General features: G+C 36.5%; 2 protein-coding genes across 2 annotated transcripts in view; one reads left to right on the top strand and one right to left on the bottom strand.

Annotated features, from left to right (window-relative positions):
- The first annotated feature begins 594 nt into the window (after positions 1-594).
- Positions 595-24,291, top strand: part of RSPH14 (radial spoke head 14 homolog) — an 84,212-nt gene continuing 60,515 nt past the window's right edge. Inside the window, exons 1-3 of the mRNA XM_061465947.1 lie at positions 595-1,185; positions 2,964-3,066; positions 3,228-3,346. Of these exons, the coding sequence (XP_061321931.1) occupies positions 987-1,185; positions 2,964-3,066; positions 3,228-3,346 (421 nt within the window). The 5' untranslated portion in view covers positions 595-986. The remainder of the gene's footprint in view (positions 1,186-2,963; positions 3,067-3,227; positions 3,347-24,291) is intronic.
- GNAZ (G protein subunit alpha z) overlaps positions 10,022-24,291 on the bottom strand; it is a 57,698-nt gene continuing 43,428 nt past the window's right edge. Inside the window, exon 4 of the mRNA XM_061465946.1 lies at positions 10,022-12,087. Coding sequence (XP_061321930.1) covers positions 11,743-12,087 — 345 coding nt within the window. The 3' untranslated portion in view covers positions 10,022-11,742. The remainder of the gene's footprint in view (positions 12,088-24,291) is intronic.

Here is a 24,291-nt window from a genome sequence, read left to right as displayed (position 1 = left end):
CCCCGTCCCGCGCCTCAGTTCCTCCACGCGCAGCGCTCCCCGTCCCGCGCCAGCAGCGGCCCCGGCTTCCAATTCACCAACTACGCCGCTGACGCTGCTCTCTCACAGGAGCTACCGTCACACGCGGTATCTCCGCTGTTGACGTAGGATAAGACTCTGTATGCTTGGCTGCGTTATTCTTATTCACGGAGCGGGGTGTTGCGGTAACTAGAGCCTGTTGCTGTGGTAACTAGAGCACGCGGGCGCGGAAGCGCAGCGGGCAGGAGCTGCTGCGCGGGAAGCGGGACGGGCTGAGGCGGTGACATGTTGGTGGGACAGGGCGCCTTTGATTATTTAGTCTATTTTGTTTTGGAGAGAGAAGTGCAGTTGTTCAGCAGTTGTTTGAACTTGGCAGCTGGGTTTCTCTTCGTTGTTTTGGCAGAGCAGTTCGCCGCGCTGGCGGTTGTGTTTCTGTCAGCTGCGCCGTTTTCCTTACTGACAGAAGGGGGAGGTCAGCCGTTACCGATTCTGTCAAAAGTTAACGGATTCTGAGGGCGGGTTTAAAAGAATGGGTTTTTAAAAAAAAAAACAAACCTGACTTTTGCTTGCTTTTGCTTTATTTTTTGATTCCCTTGTCTGGTTCAGGACATTGAACTACTTCACTTTGATGCTTTGAAAAACATTCCCTCTCTCACCTTGCAATATTAAGCTTGCTTTCTCTCTCTCTTCCCCCTCCCCTCTTTATTATTTTTTTTACAGTGCAGAGAATTAAACCAGAGAAGACAATTCAGCTGACGAACAGACATTAATGCTGAGGACCACAAACCATTTCTGCCTCTTTCATAGCTTCCTAACAATGAACATGTGCTAAAGTAGCTCTTCTGGGACACAGAACACCATAAAAAGTCAGTAGTAGTCCTTTTGGTACATTATCTGTCCAGTCATCACGTACAGTCGTTTTGGAGTAGTTTTAGGGAGAGGGAGAATCCTTCCCAGGAAAATTCAGGATGGCACATGCTCGTATATCAGCCAACCTCCCCCCTAATATAGATCCTACAAAAGCTCCTATTGCTTTTGGAAGGAGGGCCCTTCCTAAACTGAATGAGGAGTTACAGTCTCCTGAGCTGCTGACTCAGCAGCGGGCATTGATGGCGCTCTGCGATTTGGTCCATGACCCACAAAAGGTCTACCAGGCACTAGAATTAGGTAAGTGATCTGTTGTCATAAGCTTTGACACAGGGGGAAAGGGGAAGACACTTTTGTGCACTACTTTTCTCCTTGTACTACCTTTGATGTCACAAAATGGCCATGAAGTTTTTCCTATTTTAATCTCTTTTAAAAAGGTAAAAAATATTACAATGCCATATGCATAACAATTATTTAAAGAATATCCTCACTTTAGGATTCATCAATGGCCCACTAGAAGTTTTAGCACTCCCTAAATACAAAAGTAGTGCAGAATCTTTTTTTTTTTCATTTACACAGAATTTTATTTAAGTCTGCACGCAGTCTAATAATATGTATCTATAAAAAACATTAATCAGTCCAAAGTTAGAAACACCACCCCCTTGTTGCTTAGTTAAATCTCATTTGCCTGGAATCTTCTCCAATCCTGTTTTCCATGAACCTTTCAGAAAAAAAAAAAAGTGATCCTATGAAAACTACTAAATACATTTTATTTAGAAAGAGGAAAATAAAAAGCTTTTAGTTATCCTAGAGCAAGAAAAAAAGCAAAATCACCTTTTTTTCTTTTCCCTGCATTCAACATTTTTTACCACATATGACTCAGGAGAGTGGTACTCCACCGGATTTTTCATACTTGAGGTGCTCAAAATACTCATATCTCAGATCCCATAATAATAAGAGGCAAAAAAAACCTTCGATGAACCTTTAAATTTATAATTAATAAAATAATATTTAAATAAGCTTTACAAGTTCATTTGCAAAATCCATTAAATCCTGTTTTGTCACTCATTCCTTCAGCAGTGGACAGCATGGCACATCCAGATATAACTTTACCAGAGACAGAAAATATCGGACCTTTTTATGCATAACTCCTTCTCAGAACTCTCTTAGTGACTGTAGGATGAGTCTATAGCAAAAAACAACCCTGGAACTTCATGAGAATTTAAGATACAAAAGAATATGACCAGATCTATTATACTCATCAGGATTATATCTGGCCACCACCATTTTCAGAGGGCTTTATCTGAGCACTTGGAAGACTCTTAAGTGTGGATTTTGGAGAAGAAAAAAAAAAAACTAAACAAAAACACACACCCCCCCCCAAAAAAAAAAAAAAAAACCCACAGCTTATCTTTGTAATTTTTAGCAGTCTCTTGTTAGTAGGTAACACAGAAGCCTTCCAGTTTGCCACTGCTTTTTTCTCCATTTACTTAATATTTTTTTCCTCATAAAAGATACCAATAATCATGTTCAAAATGTATTGTTATTTATTGATCAACAGTAGCTGCTGAAGCAATGTGAGATTGTTGTTTGGGTTGTTTTCCTTTGGTCAATGCTATGTATGTATCCACATAATCATTAATGGCTCACCTGTTTCTTTCCACATGTGAAAAGCAATGCTGTGTATTTATACATAGCGCATGGTACACCTAAAGAAACCTTTAAAGAAACGTAGGCATCAATCCTGCAAACATATGCTTTTTGAAAAGCAGGTTTGTATTTCATGAATATCTCCACTTCTTTTTAGAGTTATATTGCTTCATAAATATTTGTAAGATTAGAATTTAACTTGATACAGAAGTCAGCAGCTTGTTCGTAGCATAGCATTGTTGACAGTAGGCCTTGACACTCCAAAGTTTGCTCCCAAGTTGAGATGAAACAACAAGAGTTTAATTGTCAGAACAAGATGAAAAAATTCTGATTATTTGCAGTTCAAATTGTGATATAAAAATCATTATTGCTATTTAAAATTAATGCTGAAGGTAAGAAATGTTAAAATGAACTATTGTATCTCATAGGAGTTTTGAATAACCTGAAGACTTTGCTGGTACATCAGGACAGTACTGTCCGACAAAAAACAACAGAAATCCTCCATATAATGACAACACATAATGTTGGCAGGTAGGTCTAATTCCAGAGTTTACTAAACAGTAAGGGAAATGATAATTTTCAGTGTGAAAGTTTTTACAAGACAGGTGCAATGAAAATAAGATTTAGCATTTCACAAATATATATGATTTTTATTATGCTTAATTAAATCTTTTCCCCAATGTTGTTTGCAGGCATGGGCTGATACAAAATGGAGTGATTTCTGCCCTTGCTGAGCTCTTGGATGATCCAGTAGATATCTGTCGGAAGAACACGCATCTCGTTTTTGAATATATGTCAAAATTAACTGAAGGTAGGGATTTTTTTCAGCATTTAAGTACTCAAATAGGCAAAGAAAATAGGTAAGTTTACCTGATTCCCTATGCAATATCTTCCAGATTAATTTTATTCCATTTTATTTGAAAAACAAATTTTAAAACAGTATATTTTCTGTCTTTGCTTGACCAAATTTTCTCTAGTTAGTTTTTGTATGAGAATTTATTCTTTGGGTTCTGTCAGAAAACTTTTAAAAGTATGACTGTCACCTTTTTTATTGGTGGAGATAACTATAGTTTCTAGAGCTGTATTTGAAAATTGTGTAATAATAGTGAGACTACTTTGCCAAAATACAGAAAATGCATTATATAGATAACAAATTAAATGCTCCATGTTAACATAACACATCTGCGAATAGTCCTGTCTATGTGCTCGGGAGATTGATCTGGATAGATCTGTTAATTTTTTTAGGTCTTATGCAAGCTAAGTCTACCTGCTCAAGATACAGGTTGTGAGGACTGCAGGCTTGAATTCGTATTTCAAAATCTGGCGTCAAAAATTCACTTTTTCCTCTTCTGTTCAAAATGATGATCAGCTGCTCATCATGGCACACTAATTTCACAGTACACAGGGTTTGTAGGAGGTTTTTCTGGTGTTTGTTAGAAAGTACAAATTTTGTGGAATGTCTTCCCTGATGCTTGCAACCACTGGTATAGGATGCAAATGAGCAAGTAAGTGCACAGTCCATTGCACTGTGTATTCCACAGATAATGTATTCATGTGCCTTTGACCTTAGGCTCATAGGCACCTTTTCTTAAATGTACACTTTGACATTGCTTTCAAGTGGTGAACTAAAAAAACAATCCACCCCCCCAAACAACAAAAAAACCCAACGCACACTTGTGGGTGATGCAAGGAACAATGAAGAAGCTTGCTCTATCTGATATTTTATTCAAATATTGTTTGTATTTATTATAATAATATAATTTTTTATTTTCTACAAATTTTTAAATTAACTTGTTAAGGTACAAAATTAAAAATGTGACCAATTACAATTAACTTTAAATGTCAAATTGAGCTAGTCATCCTACACTCCCTGCATAGCAGGCGTAAAATCAGTATCTAAATGAACAAAAAGTCTGACATATAGGTGCTTAGTATGAGTTCTGCTCTGGTGATGTCCATTTATCTCCGGTGAGATAACCGGAAGAGTTAATTACATCAGAATTAGGCATCTAGCTTTTAAATGCTTCAGAATAATAGAGGAATCCAAGCTGAGAATTTGTCTTTGACTTGTCAGAAGAATAGGTTGTTGTACCTTTTACATATTTTCTTTATTATGTGTATTTATAGTTTTCCAAATATTTTATGCACTAAGGGAATTTATGCTGGTTTGTTACTTTTATTTCCAGATTTTATTACCATAATTTCAATAGTTTTCTAATTTGAGCATTACTCTTAAACTTTTCCAGTTTATGAAAATTATAATTTTAAAATTTAAAATTTCAGTAGATAGAAATTATCAATTGAAAAGCTATACTATGTAAATTCATCAGGAAGTATCTTGTCTGATAAATTCCTGGAGCTTAAAAAAAGAATTAAATGAATACTTAAAGCCTTGCTGAGTGAATATACATGAATTAAAAAAATAAAAAGATGTATTCTTACATGCATACAACCCTTTCTAAAGTTCTAAATAACTGAATCATTATGAAGGATGTAAATACGGTGGACTGAACAACTTTGTTATCATCACTATAGAAAACCAGTTAAGTTCTATAGTGATTTTACAGATTTTCAAATCAAATGAGGCCATGACTTGGCTTACGTATATTTTGACCTGACTGCCTTTAAACAGTTCTGTCCCTTACCTGTGTAGGCAGATACTGTCCTGTGAACATGTGGATCACAATAGAAACTTATGGGAGAAGAAAACATTATAGAAGTAAATAAACATTGCCAAATTTTTGCAGATGACTGGTAACAGGGAAACTACCTTAGAGTTTGGTGGCTGCTGTACCATTTTATATATAAATTTAATGTAAATTACAACTAATATTACATGTAAATGCCTGCTTTTAGGTTCTATCTCACAAAACTCAGAGCATTTACTAAGTAGGTTGGAAGTTTAGCTACATAATCAGAAAATATTCACTGAAGGATTAATAAAAGTTTGGGGTGAGGGGTTGGAGGAAACAGTCTTTATGGAAACTATCCATGTGGCTCTGAGAGGACGCGAGAGCCTTTTTTTTTCCCCCCAGTGTTTGCACTTAAGAGACTTACTGTAACAGTAAGCAATGCTAGCTGTTAGTGTGCCAAAACATAAAGTATTGCGTATTAAGAATTCTACATAAATCAAAATACATTGCCCAAACCAGAGGATATTTAATGGTACACCATACTGCCACACAGGTCTACACCCATTGCTCCATCTTTGGCCCTTCTGACATCTGAATATAGCCTCTTGGGTCAGGAACCACTGATGGGAACTGTCACAATTATAAAACCAGTATGGTGATAATCAGGAAGTGCGAGATTATACTATACAAGGAGAAAACAAGTTGCCTCCTGCAGTGGAAGGATTATCCAACAACTGCCAAGCTGAAGCTGAGAGCCAGCTGCAGCAGTTTCTCTCCTCAAAACCTTGCCTTTGAAGGCAAAGGATTTACAACAGCTCCGAAGTGAGCAGGAGCCTCTGCCAAACAAAAAGCAGCTTCCAAATCTTGTAACAGTCCTAGCCTAGCGAAAGTTACCTACACCTACAAGAAAAGCTACAGCTCTCTTAGTGGTAGTTGCTTTTTAACAAGGCTTCTCTTGAGCTAAGACTGATACCACTTTCTTCCTTTTATGTCTCCCACTTCAGGTACTGATGGCAGATAAGGATCAGATTTTCCAAATCAAACTAACACAAGACTTGTTTCAGGGAATGGTTCTGTTTTTTTTTTTTTTGGAGTCCAAAAAGCAAAAAAGGGTAATTAGTAGTATGAAAAGAGAGCATTTAAATAATTGTAAAATTAGTTATCTGGTAAAATCTGTGCATCAGTGCCTTAATTGCAATTTCCTTTTAAACTTCAGGAGAATTGCTTTATTTGAAACCTGGTATTTATGTCTGTTTTGAGTAATTTTTTGCCCCTTCATTAATTCTTGGCGTTTTGCTGTGATCTGTGCTATATGCATGTAGGCCAACTTCTTCCCTATTTTTCCCTCCCTCTCTTCTATTTATAAGAAATTAAAACTGAATGTAGAGGAACCGTTTACATCTGTGAAGCAAGCAGAATTTATCTGATCCTATATTCAAATCTCTCGGAGAGTATGATGTGTCTAGCAATCTCTTTATAGCTTGCTTGAGTCATACCTTTCTAGGTTGAATTCTCTTCCAAAACTTAATTTCTTCAGCTATAAAATCATGCTGAATTTTGGCCATTTCCCCTGTCAATGTTTGCGCTATTAAAATCCTCCAAGACTTGTTCAGGATAGAAGTCCTTGACAAGTTTAAAATAGTCTTGCATAGCTTTCTTCAGACCAGATTTTTATACAATATCCTTTTTGACAGTTTTGGGGGTGTGTGTACGTGAAAACCTGCAATCCTCAGCCTGTCATGTATACACAGTCTGTAAGATCAGTGGTGTACAAGCTGAGGTAGCACGTTGTCTGTGAAAGCATTTCTGAGTAATTACCCTAGGAAAAAAGAGTTTTTATGAGCAACGTATTTTTTATTTAGATAAAAATATAACCTATATATAAAAATATACATGCCTGCATTTAATAGTTGGAAGATGAGGCCTAGAGCAGAATTGAGTTACCATAGAATGGACTCACATACAGAATGCTGCATACAAGAAAAATAGAAATGTGGTAAAAATGTTTTCTTTGCTGTGAGACAATTTGGGGAATTATCAGGGAGAACAGCAAATATTTTTCAATACGTAGTAAGAGTCACAAGGCCTGACGTATTTCATTTGACATGTTACAGATACAGAAATAGTCTCTGCCTGGTAATTCAGACTTCCTCAGCTAGCCAAGAAACTGTCTTCCTCTCTGCATTTACTTCTGTACCTCACATCCAGATAATGAGATAGGGTGTACCTTGTGTCAGCTTGAGGAAGTCAGCAATAATATACTATTCCCCAGCTAAATTTCTGATGTTTTCTAGAGCCGAGGTAATTTACAGGGCCAAGAATGCAGTATGTTCCACACTAGACAAAAAGGAACGTAAGATGTGCATCTATTTGGCATGAAACATAGTTGCTTTTGTTAGCTGGGATGTGGTCAGTGACTCCAGTTAGCTCTATGCCAGGCCACCTGGTATTTCTCCAAACAGGAATAATTTAGGAAAATGTGGTTATTTTAGTCAAATCCATTTGCAGACCATAATTTAAGGATGTATACCAGTATCTTTCAGGAACAGTGAGATCATTAAAACTTTTGGTTGGGAAAATCCACAAAAACTGGGAGAACACCAAGGAGTAGTATTTCCAGAAGGAACAAAAACTTAGTGGCAAGAATTAACAGCAGAAGCACAATAAAAATAAAATGGATATATGAGGATAGAAGAGGGAGTGGAGCAGTGGGGGAAAACTTAAGAACATTGGAAAAACTAATAGCAAAACTTGACACACAATACTTAACGATATAAGCAAAAGGGTGCTATGCAATGATAAATGGCAATAGCAACAGCAAAAATAGTTCTAGGAAAAGAATATTTCACTAGAGTATGGTTAATACTGGAAAAGTTTAATAATGCTTACCCATTATCTAGCCTGTCTTTTATGGGTACTTAATCCTTTTTAGACAAAGATGGAGGTAGACTGGATGGGGCAATGGGATTTTAAGCTTGCTAGAACCTCTATTTGGGAAGAGTCCAAGAGATATTTCTCATACTTTACTGACTCAAAGTGTGTTCACTATTCCATCCTTGGAAAATCATAACCTATCAGATCTGTGATAAGGACTGTTTAAGGATACTTTATTCCCTTTGAAATTTGTTTTGCTGAATGGAGTGCGAATGATGAAAGGACAGATGGCATTCTTACTGCAGCAGATGGAACATCTCTTCTGTGAATGTCATTGTTGCCCAGGTGAAGTGAAATCCCAGCTGTATTAATGCAGCTCTTTCGGGTAGCAGTGCACTGCATCACTGATAAACCTGAGAAAATAGATGCAAATTTAATTGCATGATTTATCCAGACAGATGACTAAGAGTCAAGTGATTTCATTTCAGCACCTGTCTTTGGCCTAGCCTTTTTAGTTTTAACTTCCCTGTGCCTCAGTTTTCTTACACAATCAGAAAATAGGGTTATTTTACTTTTAACATCTTGAATTCTTTCAGATAGAAAAGAAAATATGAGCTCCTCAGAATACCAAGATCAAAAACATCACAGGAATTAGTTGGTTAGACAGTTTATAGCAAGGAATTGCTACTCAGAGAACATGATTATGTGATTTATTTAATTATTTACAGCTCTATTCCTCCCCATGCCAATGCTTTTCTCAAGCCAAGTAGGAGCACATGACATAGCTTCAAATTCTTTTCTTCTTCTAAAGACAGCTTCAGTCAGTGAGCAGTGTGACTCCTTTTCTTTAGAAATACCCTTGGCCCTTTGTTAAAATACCCTAGTTTCTCTACTTCTACTGCAGGTTGCTTGTAATACTTAAGGATATTCTCAGTTGAATAAAAAATTTCTTTTTCATATAAAATGTTTTTTACCCTCCTCAAGACTGACTACACTTTTGGTTTTAATTTTCCTATCAAGCTTTCTCACCTTGAAACTATGATGCAATGAACAGCAGTGTTTTCTTGTCACTTCTCTCACTAGTCTGAAATGGTCACAGTACCACAAAAGGTAGAGGTGAAGGAGGCAATACATTTAATAATCCACTCATTGGGAAAGAAGGCCCTGACTCATTGTATGCCTTATTCACAATTCAACTGGCTCATAACAGGATATTACACTATAGAAAGCAATTCAGACAGAAATACTGTGCAAATTCTCAAGTAAGAGAGAGCATTTTAATGGCAAACAAAGTTTAGAGGATCCTGTACTTGCTATACAGACAGTACTGGCAATTACCATGGATAGCTTTTAGTAAACTCACCAAGTCAAGCAGCACAACTGCAAATATCACAAGCAGGCAATAATATCTTCTCCTTACAGGCAAAACCTAAATACTCCCTACTGGGCACAACAAATCTTTTATCCCTTCAAGGTGCAGCCTCATTGGCTCTCTTGACTCTATTCAGGTGCAACAGTTGACAGGGAATGCTTAAAGGGCCCCTGTCTTGAGCACAGAGATAAAATACCTTGTTCAAAATTAGACAGATTTTCACCTCATTGTTAATTATGTCTACACTGAAGAGTTTTGAAAGTCTTAACTCATGACATGAGCCTCAGAGAATATTTTGGTTGAAATAGCAAGGTTGAAAATTATTATTGCTTAAACCACTGCCTTCAAGAGTATTGCAGTTCTCTTGGCAGTCCCACCTAGCTCATAATAACACTCATTCAGATTTTATGAAGATAATAAATGAGAACACATATCCCTTAACTCTTACTGAGTTGCTCAGTTGTAATTGCTAAAGACTGAAGTGTCTGAATGTTGATGAATAAACTGGGGAAGATGATCTGGAGCAAATAAACAAAACTTCACAAGCATTATCCAGTTAAGTAACTGTCATAGCACTCATTAATAACCACACCAGAGACACATTCAGTATCATTTGAATTATTTATTTTTTTAAGTGGACAATTTAAATGTTGATGTTATTTAACCATTTTGTTTGAAATTTCTTAGAGCCCTTGGCTGAGATTTCTTGCCCTAATCATAATACATGGGGGGAACAAAAGTAGGTTATTTTCCAGTGTGCATGTGTGTCTGTGTCTCTGTGTACGTATGTGCTTTACAATTATCAAACATATATTTACACACCAACTTTACACTGAAGTCTTTAAGAAGTCTTTTCTATGGCAGGGGAAAGAATCAACTGACCAAAGACTTAGGTCTATATGATCCATTTGAGATTTTCCAGTATAGTCCCACAGAGCTTCTTTATGCATTCAAACTTTTGCCGGAATGTTACTCCATCCAGTAGTGTTTCTTTATGAGATGAATCCTGGAGCTGAGGAATGCATCTCTTCAGTTTCCTTAACTTCACTAAACTGTAAATAATTTAAATTATTAAATTGAAATACCAAGACATTTAGTTATTGTTCATATCGCTCATCTTTAACCTTCTAATAATACAGCACATTTTAAAAATAATTTTAAAAACCAACAAAAAAAAAAAGAAAAAGAAAGACTTTGGAGGCTATATACTACACAATCTCCATAGCTCCTGCCTCTTGGGAAATCTGTTACAATATTACAATTCCCAGAATGCAGTTGGAGCAGTGGAACAGAATTGGCTGTTGGCAACTTTCACATTCAGCAATCCAGACACTACAACAATAATTTTAAAAATTGCCTTGTGATTTATTTTGTTTATCTGTATTAAAAAAGGAACACTAACCTACTTAAATATAGTTTGGTTTTTGTGAAACACCACAAGATTTGGCAAAAAAAGATGTAAAAGAAGACTGGTTTGATGTATAAAACTCCTTAATAGTAGAAGAAACACTGACCTTAATTTGGCCTATTCATAGATTAATTTTATGTAGTTTTGCTGCATATTTGAAGCCTTCAAGTGCAGAACAAGCTGCTTTCAGGTTGGAAATCACACAACAGTTGCACACCAACAATTCCTTTAACAGGCAAGGTGATAAACAGTAAAGCAAAGCAGAAATGTGTACATAGTATGTGCTATGAGTCATGTGCACACATGATGTATAGTTATATTCTGTTTGTGTGTACCACTATTGTGGGTGCATGCCCATTCTCTACGAATTTAAGTAGTATTTTGCTAAAACTCGCCTATTCTGTAGCCTCTGCTTTGAACCAGCTTTTTCTCACAACCCAACCATTCTGCTCTATACCCTGCAAACAAGTTCATCTGTCACTCACCAGCTTTTTATCTTTGTGTCAGTAAAATTTTAGGACAACTGGATGAGGAATTATTTCTTACACACAACATGATAACACTCCCACTGTAGGAAATGGAATGAAACAAATGGAATAAAAGTGCAGTGACTATGGTGAAAAATTATCCACAGAGTTAGGCCTCAATCTCTTTCTTTGTTTTAGTTTGGGTTTCCTTTTCACTAGGTGGGGCAGAATTGTGTGGGTTTTTTGGAGAGTAAGTTTTCTCTCTCCAGAACATATATTTGTGAAAAATGGTGTAGCAGGTTAAGGGGGCATAAGAGGAACTGTGTACGTACATCAGATTTCCCCTTTTCTCTCCTTGGGCTACTAAGCATTGCCCCATTTATTTAAATGAGAAGTGGCAGTGGTTAGCCCCTTTTTTATCACTTCAGCAAAACAGATTAAGCCCAAGGATTCTTAGCAGAGGCCAATATATTTGAGATTGTTCTGAATGATGACATCTGTCACTGCATCAAAGACAAACTGTATGTTACTGGTATCAGTGGCACAGGTAAAGTGTGAGTAGATCTCCTTGGTCTCCTTGTTGCGATTTAAGTCCTCAAACTGGCGCTGGATGTAGACTGCTGCCTCTTCATAAGTGTTTTGGCCTTTGTATTCAGGAAAGCAGACTGTTAAAGGTATGCGTCGGATTTTTTCTGCCAGCAGATCTTTCTTATTCAAAAAAAGAATGAGGGAGGTGTTGATAAACCAATTGTTGTTGCAGATGGAATCAAAGAGACGCAAACTTTCTGCCATTCGACTCTGTAGGAGAGGAAACAACATGTTAATAACAGTATTTCAGCATCACTGGAAAGCACACAAAATATGTCTATCAATGAACAAAACCTACTTTTAGAAACATTTTTTGTTTCATTTGGCAATGGTCCATCTTACCTTACCATGAATTACAGGGACCTTAATTCATTTATTTTGATGCAATACATTTCTTCATCTTTTTTTATCTTTTAAAATATTTGGTAACTACAGAGGAAAGTTTAAAACCGAAGACTTAGAAATTATAGGTGTAACTTGGGGAAACATGGTTGTGTTCAAACTTAGGTTAGTACTACAAACACCTTCTTTAATAAAAGGAATGAGTAATTTCTAAGGATTTCACACTACAGAAACATTCTGTTTAAAGTTTTTGAAAAAGAAGGAGCCACTACAGTACAATGGTAATATTGCATCATTACATGTGTAGTTCAGCACATCATACATACTCTGATTTTTTTCCTTGCCTTTCTTCTTCCCATTGTGTAATGGTAAGCTTGAAAGAATACACAAAACCCACGTTCTACTCACACTGGTGGGACAATTTGTGTATTTATGGGGGAAAGCTCAGTTTAGTCAGACATGTTTAACATCTTTGTGTCTGCTACCCTGTATGTAGACTCCACTGATGAACAATTTAGGATGACAAACACAGTTACATATTTGGAAAAAACAATCCAATGCTGCTATAAACTGAAAGCAGAAAGGTCTGTTAGAAATCAACGGCTGTCTTGAATTGCCCTGATGTGCTGCTGCGGCAACACTCTCAGGGTGCAGCTGGAGCTGTCCATGGTACCCAGTGCTCTTGGCAGGCAGCTTTTATCGTTTGGTTTATACTTATGAATAGGTGTCAACAGATGCAGTGTTTGGAATAGAAAATATTCTAGATGATTAAAATAAATAGCAGTCATTCTTTGTACAATTATAATGTGTATCAAATAATATATTCCTTCTACCTAAGATATGTGCCATAGCACACAGTGGCAGTGTTCTCGCAGTGCCAGAAGGTACAGCAAGTACTTCAGAAGTTTGCTTACTTTGGATAGTGAGTGTAAAACCATTATGACACTTCACTATGTTCTAACATTCCCACCTATTCTTCTGCAATAATTGTAATAATTCTTCTAATGTTAACTTGTAATGAACTTACTGTTTTGAACACTGTTAGCCACATTTCCCATATAGATCACTCTGCAGGTATTGCACTCCTTTGTATACACAATATTTCAGGTTTGTAAAAACCTTAATCATACATCATGAGTCACCACAATGGTCCAGAGTAAGGGTACAGAAGGGATTTGGGACATTAAAAAAAAAAGAGTATATTTTGCTTAGAAGATTATTTGCAAATATTCCATTTGTCTGGCTTGCGTTCAGAGTGAATGAAACTAATCTACAGAGTCTGGGTATTTTTGTTGATGTTTGACTGGGAAGGATTCTGGCCAGTTTTCCTGTTTGGAAAGTGGAGAGGATGATTTTCGCTTTTAATAGAAGTAACAGTATTTTGGGACTAATTCTCCTGAAATGTGTATCAGTTGTGTCTAGTGTATCTCCCTTTACTTCATTAGAGTCACTCCATGTTTCAGTTGGTGAGACAAAGAAAGAAGAATCATTCACTCTTTCATTACCAAAAAAGTAATATGAAAATATAATTTGCTTAACTCTACTTTTTAGTTTTAACAGAAAATGAAACTATCTTCTATTGTTATTAATTCAAAGGAAATTTGCAACAGTATTGATCGTGATTATTACACTAAAACAGTATCCTGAAAAAGTTACCCCTTAAAAATGCACAGTTGCTGAACTGCTGGCAGTTTTACCTAAACTTTTCAAATTACTTCTAATACTTTCCTCATTTTATTTGTGTTGCTATTCCTTTCCATTTGCTGTGGACTGACTTGCTCAGAATCACATCCTCTGTTCTCAGAGTTCCACAAAGGCATTGATTTAGTGATTTTAGTGACTAATTCTGTGTTTACAGATTAAAACCAAGACCATCGGCAGTTTCAAAAGCTGCAGGAGCACAGGGGCACACCATGATGGTTGGCACTGCCACAGCAGCAGTATGTAGCAATGTTAAAATCTAATGTAGAGCCTCTTAAGGCATACTGAAATATAAACAAATTGACTCAATACCTATATTTGGTTGGGATTTTTTTGTTTGTTTACTTCTTCCTTTGTAAAGGTGGGGTTGTCTAACACTTGAGCCTACTTTGTGTACAGACAGATTTATAGGTGTTAAAATGTGGCTTTAAAAATCTGTTTGAGGGTTTATATTTTAGTATCACCATGAAAATCCTGTCACAACAAATAACCCACCCCAAAACATCATAGGTCTCTTTCCAAATAATCAGCCTTTTCTTTCCTTTCCTGAATTTGTAGCTCTGTTGAAATGCTTTTTCTACTAATTGTTTGGAAAAAAATGGTTTAGAGCTAAACCTAGGGTTTAGCCAACTCTCTGAACATTCATTCCAACAGGATATTGCATTTTAAGAGGTTGTGTTTATTACTGTATTTTGTAGTGAATCACAATAATGTTCCTTTACTACCAAATCCTCAGCTGGACTCTGTAGTCAAAGGACAAAATCAAAACCTTTCCGTAAATTGTGAAATGCAATGACTGTGTACAAGAGGACCAACAGTTTTCAGTTATTGTAAACTTGGTCATCATGATGTAGAGAAAGAATTTGTAAACTGGCACCTGCCACCTAAGGAATTTCTTTTTCAATGTAATATTAATTCTATTATATTGGTTGATTATCTGAAAGTTATACAAATCTTAACTAAACCAAATAGAATTTCTTTTAGTTAAAAAGCAAACAAGTTGATTAGGAATAATTTCCTACATAGATGCATGCTGTATTACACCAGTGCAAGACTATGGTTGTATGCTATAAATGCTTCATATAATGCTATAAATGCTTGATACACCTTCGAAAATGAACCTTCCAAATCCAAACTATAATAGTGGAAAAATGTATCACTGAGCAATGAGGAAATAAATATATCAGAAAGGAAAATCCAACAATTACTCTCAGTAGGATGTCATCCATGTAGTTATTAAAACTTTAGGGAAAGAGAAATAGGCAGCATCTATTTCATATGAAGAGCATATAGGAAAACTAACTGTAGTTGCTTCAAATTCTTTTTAACCTGTTAACATGGAGACATGAAACAGTGCTCAATATCACTTTCCACATGGAATTATATGACAAACGTATAAATCCAAACCCAAGAGAAAATAGTACACATGGCAAGACAAGGCCTGTATAAGTAGTGGCTTGTGATTTGCACAGTGCATCAATCACATTTCAAACAGCAATGCATGATGTGTCTCAGGTTTTTATAGCCAGATGACATCTTGATACAGCTGAAAATCTTAAATAAGAAGTCATATATCCACAGGTCTAAGATGAAGGCTGACCTTGAAACTGAGCCTAAAGATACATGATGTATCCACTCACATAGTCCTATCCTAACGTAACAGGCTCATTCCTGTTTTTTTAAAACTACTGTACCTATTATAGGGAAAGTGAACTAGAGAGGGTTAAGGCTTATTATAATAATAAGAATGATAGAATAAATTATTATACAACTCCTAAAGGAGTTACACAGATTTTCTATTAATATGAAGGAAAAGTAATGGTAGGAAAAGGCATTGTTCTTCTCTGCAGTGTCATTTCCAGTTCAGGAATCCTGAATGAAGAAGCTAGCCAGGTGGTTGGAAAAAATGTGCTGCTGTAATTCCATAGTCATACACAAGCTGGGGTATAAGCAAGATAATGCCAATGCCTTATCCAGATGGCCTTCTTGGGAGCTAATTGCAAATTCTTCTGAGCATGAGAACAAGGAATTGGTTGCTTAAGGGAAAGAACATGCTAAGGAACAGATGGCTGCTTCTGTTCTTCCAATAATTTGCAAACATACAAACATCCCTGGTCATGCTCTGGAACAGCAGAGGTGTGCTTAGCAGGACAGAGTTCCAGGGCAACTAAGAGTTTTTGAGAAGGAAGACCCTCTTAGTCAGTTAATAGAAAAATCACTTGGTAAGTGAAGCCAAATTGAATGTAGCATCTTCTCGCAGCTTTCACATTAAAACTTTCTGGTCACAGCTGGGAGAGCTCTGAACTTAAGAACTATGAAGAGAGAAACTATCACAGATAAAAGAATTAACTGCTATTTGTATTAAATACCAAAGTACTTTCCATCATTATTTGTCTTTCATCATTATTTTAAACCTGGTTGGCACTTCAGGATTGTGAAATCATCAATTAAACTAAATAAAATTTATCTTATGTAAACCATAAACAAAGATGAATAAAATTAGTGCAGGAATGGTGTTTGCTTTCCAGAAAAGTTAGAATATCTTTAAATGTCAGCAAATCTTGGACAAAGCAGCGGAAGCTGTTGCTATTTTCCTGTAGAGACTTTTCCTTATGATAGTGGCTGGCATTTAGCATACACTGGTAGCTATAAGCTATTTCACAAAATGCCATGAAGCTTTTCTTTCCATTTCAAATGTGTTATTTTAAGACCTGCAACTTAAGACCTTCTAAAGAAAGCAGGCGAAGTTAATGTATTTGAAGAAGTGGTAAAGGGGTAAAGAGGCAGTTGAATCTGTTGGATGTAAACACTGGGCTTTCCTTAAGATTACTATACAAAAAAAAAAAAAAAAAAAATTGAATTTGTTCTGCAATAATGACAGTCTACAAAATAAATCTAAGGAAATACCACTGCCCAAGACAGTCATTGTCAAAGCAATTCAGGAATTCACAGCATGTTTGTATAAATATGTAATAAGAAGGCAGAGGAAAAGCAGAAGAATTTTGCAGAAGAAAATATAGATGATGCAGAAAGCAAGGAACAGCTTGGGTAAATAGAGATACTTTTTTGTTTAAAAAAAGCCTAGATTGAGTGCCAGATGAAAGGTCCTTTCTGTGTAGCAGTTAGACAGTCCTGATTGAGTGCTGGGTAAGAAAGACATGATTCAAAAGGAAAAAGACTATTGCATAATTCATCTTTTGTTCAAAGAAGACTCCTACAAGAATGCACAGGACCAGATAGCTATGTGTCTAAATTGGGAAAATGGATGATAATTTCATGAGTTACAAAAAATAATTACTTTCATCTAAAATGAAAAAGAAACATTTGGAGAGAAGTAAATAGACAATCTAATTCACTCTACATATCTCTCAAATTAAAAAATTAAGAACCTCACTGAGGTAGGAATAAACTGGGATACAACACTCTTCCTGTGTTGTCCTGTATATACCTGTTTCCAGCTTTGGCTCCTCCCAGAGGGGACAGGATAATCAGGGGTTTGACTAGATAAAATCATTTTGCCTTTCTAAACTCTTTCTTTCCAATCCCAAAGTTCTCCTGGAAAATGCTGCAAATTCTAAAATGTCAAAATTAGAGTGAAATACAAGGGTAAGTCCTTTTGTGGATTCATTAAGAAGTGTTCTTAAGTCAAACAGCATCTTAACTTATTCTACAAGCAGACAAACTCATTATCCCATCACCAAGGTAACATGTTCCATTAGTCTAAAACCACTGCAGGAATTCCTGACAAGTTACGTGGTAAACAAAACAGGAAGGAGGTCAGGATAACAGCTATGTCAATATAGCACCTGTCATAGGGATATGTACATGCATGTGTCATCTATTTCTGTCCTTCCTGCCAAAATTCCTTTTACTGTCTTGCACATTTAAGAGGATGCAGAAAGGTGGAAAACTAACATAACATGTTATGTATATACATATACTTTATGCTATTGCAATAAAGGGAAATTGAAGGGGATGATAAAAGGTTTTATAGTAGAGGCACCTCTACTTTGAAATGAACACATAGAAGGCTAAGAACCATTGATGTTATAAAGTGGAGCCCTGAAGAAATCTCATAAGATTTTGGATAGGAAGATACCTATTTATATGGTGAGGGCAAAAAGAAGTTTGCTTCTAGTTTTTTTAAACAGATTCATCCTCAAATTAGGAGGAAAAATCATACTAGCGAACAAAATCTGCAAACCAAATGAATTCTTCATTATTTTAAAGGTAATGTCCTGTAATTGTTTCTACTTACAGCTTGTAGGTGAAAATGTAGAAGAGGTAGAGGAGGCAGTAGTCAATATTGATAGCTCTTTTCCCGAGAAGAAAGGGGAAATAAACCTGAGAAAGCAGTCCTGCAGCATACTGTGTCCCTTGATGATTTCCTGTGGAGTATTACTACTGTCTTCACAGCAGATTCTGCAAATAACTGAATCTGGCAGCATGAACGAGAATTACATGGGGACCTTTAGTCTTGGCTATTGTACAGGATGACAATGAAACCATTATGAATATTTTATCACATATGAGCTCTGTGACTGGAAAATAATTGTAGTGTTACTAAGGCTTACTGTGGACTAGACTACACAAAGCAGATTTAATTGGGACTATTACTTTAACAGAGTCCTGAACATTTGTCTTTGAAAACTGATTCCTGCAATTTTTTAGGTGTGCATTGAAACAGCAAGTCATGTCTGTAGGAGTATGTGATAAGTTAAGCATTGTTATGTATTAGATACATATGGGTGCCAGTGACAGACGGGGGTAAACCGCTCTTTAGTACTATCTATCAAAAACTGTTTTATATTTCTAGATCAGGAACAATGCAGATTTGTTAATCCTAGTGAGTACAGTCTGACACCAAGCTATGATTATACCAAGGAGAGTGCCTGAGCTAAGAAAGAAGTTTGATTAAATTTTCTGACAGCAGGATTAGATTTTGATCCCGGGAATTTCCAAGTAAAGGAACAGAACAGGTACTGCTGCTACGACTTAAAAACTAAAGGGAACCTAAAGAAAGGATATATAGAAAACTCCTGGAAGTACAGAGGAAAAGGTTACTGGGTTCAAGGATCAGAAAAAGTGTGGCATTCATCATTTAACAGGAATGCTAGAAGATCCTGATAAAGGCTACTGGAATACATCTGGCCAAGGTATTAAAGGCTGTTCCACTACAAGGAAGGAGGCAGAAACAGAAGTGGAGAAATACATGTAGATTGAGTTATTGCTTGTGAGTAGCTGTACATAGCTTCTAAGCAAACTGAGGTACAAAAAAAAACAAACGATATTTAGAAGTTATAACGTGCGTGTGATAGGTGCCACTTTATATTTATACATATATTTATCACTTCTCATAGGAGAATTACAAGTCCAGAGAAAAGTTCTAGATAAAGCTCTGCTCAGGAGAACAGAAATATGGAGCAGTCAGTACTGGTCCTTTGCCTGACAGAACAGCAACACAAGTCAACATTTCTGGGAATGAGTAATCGGGATAGATTGGCAAAAGAAATGCTACTACAGCTGATGCACACCAACGAAAGCTAAAGTGACAATGGGCCAACATATTTAAACCTCAAAATTACATAGATAGTGCCCATAGGGCAGTGCTGCTAGGGCTGTAGTAAAAGTATACAACATACATAGTATCAGAATATACCTCCTTTCACAGGTCTCCATTTAATCATGTAAGTGGGTAGGTAGCTTGTTTTTCTCCTTCAAGGAAAGCTTGCTGGTTCAGGTGCTCAGCAAACAGCTGTTACCACTCTCCTTTTACCACCTCAAAGGTCAACAAAGCTTTATACTACGTAAGCCTCCTGATGTTAAGAGTTAGGAGAGCTTGCACTGTGCTTCTCTGTGTATTATTTTGAGGGGCAAGAAGTTTTAAGAGGGCAAACCTGCCATAAAAAGAATATAAGAATAAATATTCAGTGTCTTCAGTTGTGCCAGAAAACTAAGATTTCTGGAGCTGAAATTAAGATAGTTCTTAATTTAGTTCTAAGAAACAAATTAGCAGCATGTAATACCTGTGCTTGCTCTTCTTTTAAGCATTGTACAATATTCAAAGCAAACTGCATATTTCTGGAGTTTAGAAAAAATCTAGTTTAAAAAAGTTTTCTTGTTAAAACCCTATTAATTTAAAATTTCACCACTCTTGATATCCAGTAGCATGAACATCAGTACTTTAATTTAAAATATCTGGATGTTTCATCCTTAGATTGAGGTTTATATATAGTAATGCAGGCCAGGGACTTTATTTCTGATAACATAATTCATTTTATTTCAATGCTTTCTCACTGTTTTCAAGTGTGGTGGGTTTTTTGTTTTTATTTTCCTTCAGGCCTTTAGAATATTTGCTTAGCTCAAGGGAAAAGCAGCATTTGAAGCACACATCCAACATAGCTGAAATGTTGCTTAGTTACCAAAAAAAAAAAATGTGGTCCAGGACATTAGCTGTCCTCATCTGAGACCTTTAAGCTTAGTATCAGCCTTCTGTGTCTAGGCAATAAGTAACTTAATGTGCTGACCTGCAAGGAGAGGCTGAGGGAACTGGGCTTGGTTGGGCTGAAGAGAAGGCTAAAGGGTGATCTAACAGCCTACAATTACTTGAGGCATAGTTACAAAGATGCTCCTGCTAAACCCATCCAAGCAGTATCAGATTAAAGAGTTAGTGGCAATGAGCACTAATTGCAGCTTGGGATGTCCAGATTTGATGTCAGGGAAAAATTTTCAATAGAAGATGTGCATAGCACTCTGATAATTTGCCTAGAAATTTTGTGAAATCTCCTTCCAGAAAGGTTTTCCTCATTCAACTAGACAAAGCCATAGCTGGCCTGATTTACTGTTGGCAATAGTCCAGACCTGCAGAGATCACATCCAGCCTGTTTCTATAATGCCATGAATTGTAAAAACAGAGTTATAACTGAATACATACATGAGAAGTCAATTGAATGCATGCAGTTCTGAGCAAATCTCAAACTTTTTGTCCTGAAGAGGCAAATTCAAGCATAAGGACTACCCTTTTGATGGAAAGAGTTACACTACGCTCAATATCCTGTTGGTGAGACAGAAAGAAAAGGAAATAGTCAAAGAATGGAGCAGTGGCCTTTGTGGAATACCCATTTTGTATTGTTTTCTGCTCTTTCAAGCTATTAAAATACTGCAGAAATCTGCATGAGAACTACATGAAAATATGCAAGCAAAAGAAAAGTGTTCATTCAGTGTTGCAGACTGTTGGCTACCTGAGCTTTTGTATTGTTTACCTAACCCAAGCTCCAGCTGATAGATTATGTGTAAGGAAACAATTTTTCTTATTGCACTGTCTTTTCTAATACCCCAGGAGCAGACGGGAAAGAGTGTTAACAGGGTCAGTATTGGTTCCTGTCACCCGGACAACTGTGTGCCTTAATTGCATATATAAGAGAATTTTTTTTTTTTTTTAATGAAATAACCCCATTACTTTTAATCACTAGAATGCACTGGCAAGTTTAATAATCCGGTGTAACAGAATAATGGCAGGGGGACAGACTGCAAAATCCAGTGCCTGTGAATGCCCTTTTCTCTGGATAAAGAACATTTGAAATCTGAAACATTGGACTGGACAAGAGTCCAACCTGATAAACTATTATAGAAAGAAAAGAGGACTTCTCAGTTAAGTAGGTTTTCATTTTCAACACAGACAAGCCCAGCTTTAAAACAGGACTTTCTGGATATTTATGAAAGCTCATACGTATAAGTAAGATGAGGGAGTATTTCCAACAGTAGAATTAGAAAACATAAAGAACACCATCAGGAATTATCGTAAGTACGGAATGACTATCATACCAAAAAAACAACCAACCAACCAACAAACAAAAACCCACAAAAAAAATCAAAACCAACACAGTAGAGCTCATAAAATCATGAATGGTATGGAAATGGTGACTAGTGAATGGCTTTTCAGCCATTTCTTACAATGCAAGAAGAAATCTCAAATTCAGTCATCTGACAGCAGACAAGTATTCTTCTATGCAGTGCATAATTAAATGTAAAACTCTGCCATAAGGTGTTAGAGAATAATCATAGTATAAATCATAAAAGTGTAATTGGGTTCAAAAAGCAATTAAATTAAAAGGCCACTTAAACAGAAAGATGTTGATGCAATGTTCATTTCAGTTATCTGGCAGGGTATACTGCAGGAAGTCTCAGTGTATGTTTGATCTGTTCCCATACTCTTTCCCAAATATCCACTGCTGCCCACAGCTGGACACAGAGTACTGCTATTTCTCAGATTGTTTGACATCTGGAGAAGGACACATTTTACCCTCACAGCTTAAGCAACTGAAACAGGAGCACTGGCTTTTCATTTTATTCCATCTTTGAAGATATTTTAGGTAGAATGCTTACGGAGTCTGGTGCAGCTACAGCTCTTGTGGGAACAATGACTATTGTCCCTTTTTATCCCATCTATGGTGCAAGATTCATGTAGCATACTTCAGAAGGAACTGTTTATTTCAGATCTGTTAGCAGCCTTGCCTATAATTCTAACATAGTTCTTGCCATCGTGCTTATATTTAGGTTGCCTCCTGCTAACCTGGAAGAATCATAAAGGCTTTAGGGCACACAGGTCAGTGTTCAGAGTCAAAGATGAAAGAACAGGAAAAGCAAGCTAAATGAAAACATGCAAAGCAACATGCAATAGAGGGTCTAAATCTGGGTCTGATCTTGGCATCTTTTTTTTTGCATAAGCTGAGAGGAGTACTGCATGCAAAAGCAGCATGTTTAGCAGCATAGAATAAAAAAGAATCATGTCTTCATTTTCCATAAATTCTTCTGGTTTTAAGCAGCATTAGTGGAATTTAGATTAAATCAGTCTGGAGAGATAATTTCCATGAAATCTTTTTTCTGCTCTCTCCTACTCTGATGTTTCTGGTGTCTCAGCTTTTACTGGAACCACGTTTCAAGTGCTGAAATCAGAGCTGCTTATGTAGTACTACTCATGTAAATCTTGTGTTACAGGAACACATAGGGTTAAGTCATTGAACCCTGTCTCATTCATCTTGCAGGATGGACAATGTCATCTGCTAGTCAATATTTTTCTTTATTGTCACAACTCAAGTTACAGACTCATGCTTTACTATAAACTTACTATTTATGAACTGCTCAAAAGACAGAATTACTAGTTTCTTCTCAAGCTTATAATTATTGTCTCTGAATATTTCATTGGCTACATTTTATTTCCACATCACGTTGTCAGATCAAGAGGTACTATTAAAAGCAATTTATAAATAGGGAATAATGCAATCTCTACAATGAGAAATTACAGTTAGAAAGAACCCAGTAATTCTAGACATCCAAACTAATTTTTAGGAACCTAATTTTTCAGCACATGTATTTATTTAACAAAGTTTAATTGGTTTTTCAAGCTAACATTGATATCTGCTGTAGCTCTGAGTAATCAGACTTACTAGAAATGAAATCACAGGTCCCTTGGAGAAAAGTAAGAAAGAATGTGGGATTACCTATGAATGTTTTAACTTAAGAAACTGATTTGGAACCAAAAAGGAAGGAATGTGGACCTATGCCAGGACCTGCTACAGTTACTCAGAGTAGCCATATGAACTTTCTCTGTTTTCCTGTAATCCCATGTTTCATTAATTTGACATTTTCCTCCTTCTGCAACAGATGATGGCAGTGTTCCTGCAGTTGCCAGTTATTTATCACATAAGCCCTCATTAATTGTAGCAACCCCATTATATTCATTGAATGAGGCAGAAAATCCAAGGAAAGAACCCATTATCACTATAAAGCCTGAATCAAAACACAGAGAAACAAGATATTCAAAATAAGGTTACACCAACAATCTTCTCCCATTTCCTAACTCAATTATCTGATTTCACCAGATCACTTAAACCCCACGCCATTGCATCCTCCACCCACAATCTAAACTTACTCCCAGCTTTCTCACCGTTCCAGTTGTTCCTCCTCAGACTTGTACATTGCAGATGAGAAACAGCACCTATGGAATTTTGTACTATTAGAGGCTGAACAGATATCCCTAAAGGGGATCTATTCCATTCAGATTAGCACAGGAATTTGCACAGTTCAAATTAAATCAGACTCGCAAGGAAATGAGGAAAAAAACCCAAGTGTGAGGCAGGGGCTGTGCCAAATATTAAGGAGATCTTGTTAAAATTGTCAGATTTTTATTTTTTTTCTTTTCTTATAATGGGTGAAAATAGTTTTTCCACTTGCAAACAGATAACCTTTGTTTGAAAACTCAGCACACAGTGCATCATTTGAAGGGCAGAATTAGTGTCTTCTCTCCCCAGCTTTCTCATCTCTAAACTGGTACAATAAGACTCCTTAGTCATCTTGGTGTGTGTAAATGTA

This window comes from Pezoporus flaviventris, unplaced genomic scaffold (genome assembly GCF_033815535.1).
Source record: "Pezoporus flaviventris isolate CSIRO_AGI_PZ_B2104156 unplaced genomic scaffold, CSIRO_AGI_Pfla_v1 ptg000041l, whole genome shotgun sequence".
NCBI classification, from domain to species: domain Eukaryota; kingdom Metazoa; phylum Chordata; class Aves; order Psittaciformes; family Psittacidae; genus Pezoporus; species Pezoporus flaviventris.
Note: the sequence above shows the minus strand (reverse complement) of the source record. Positions and strands in the feature narration are given on the sequence as shown.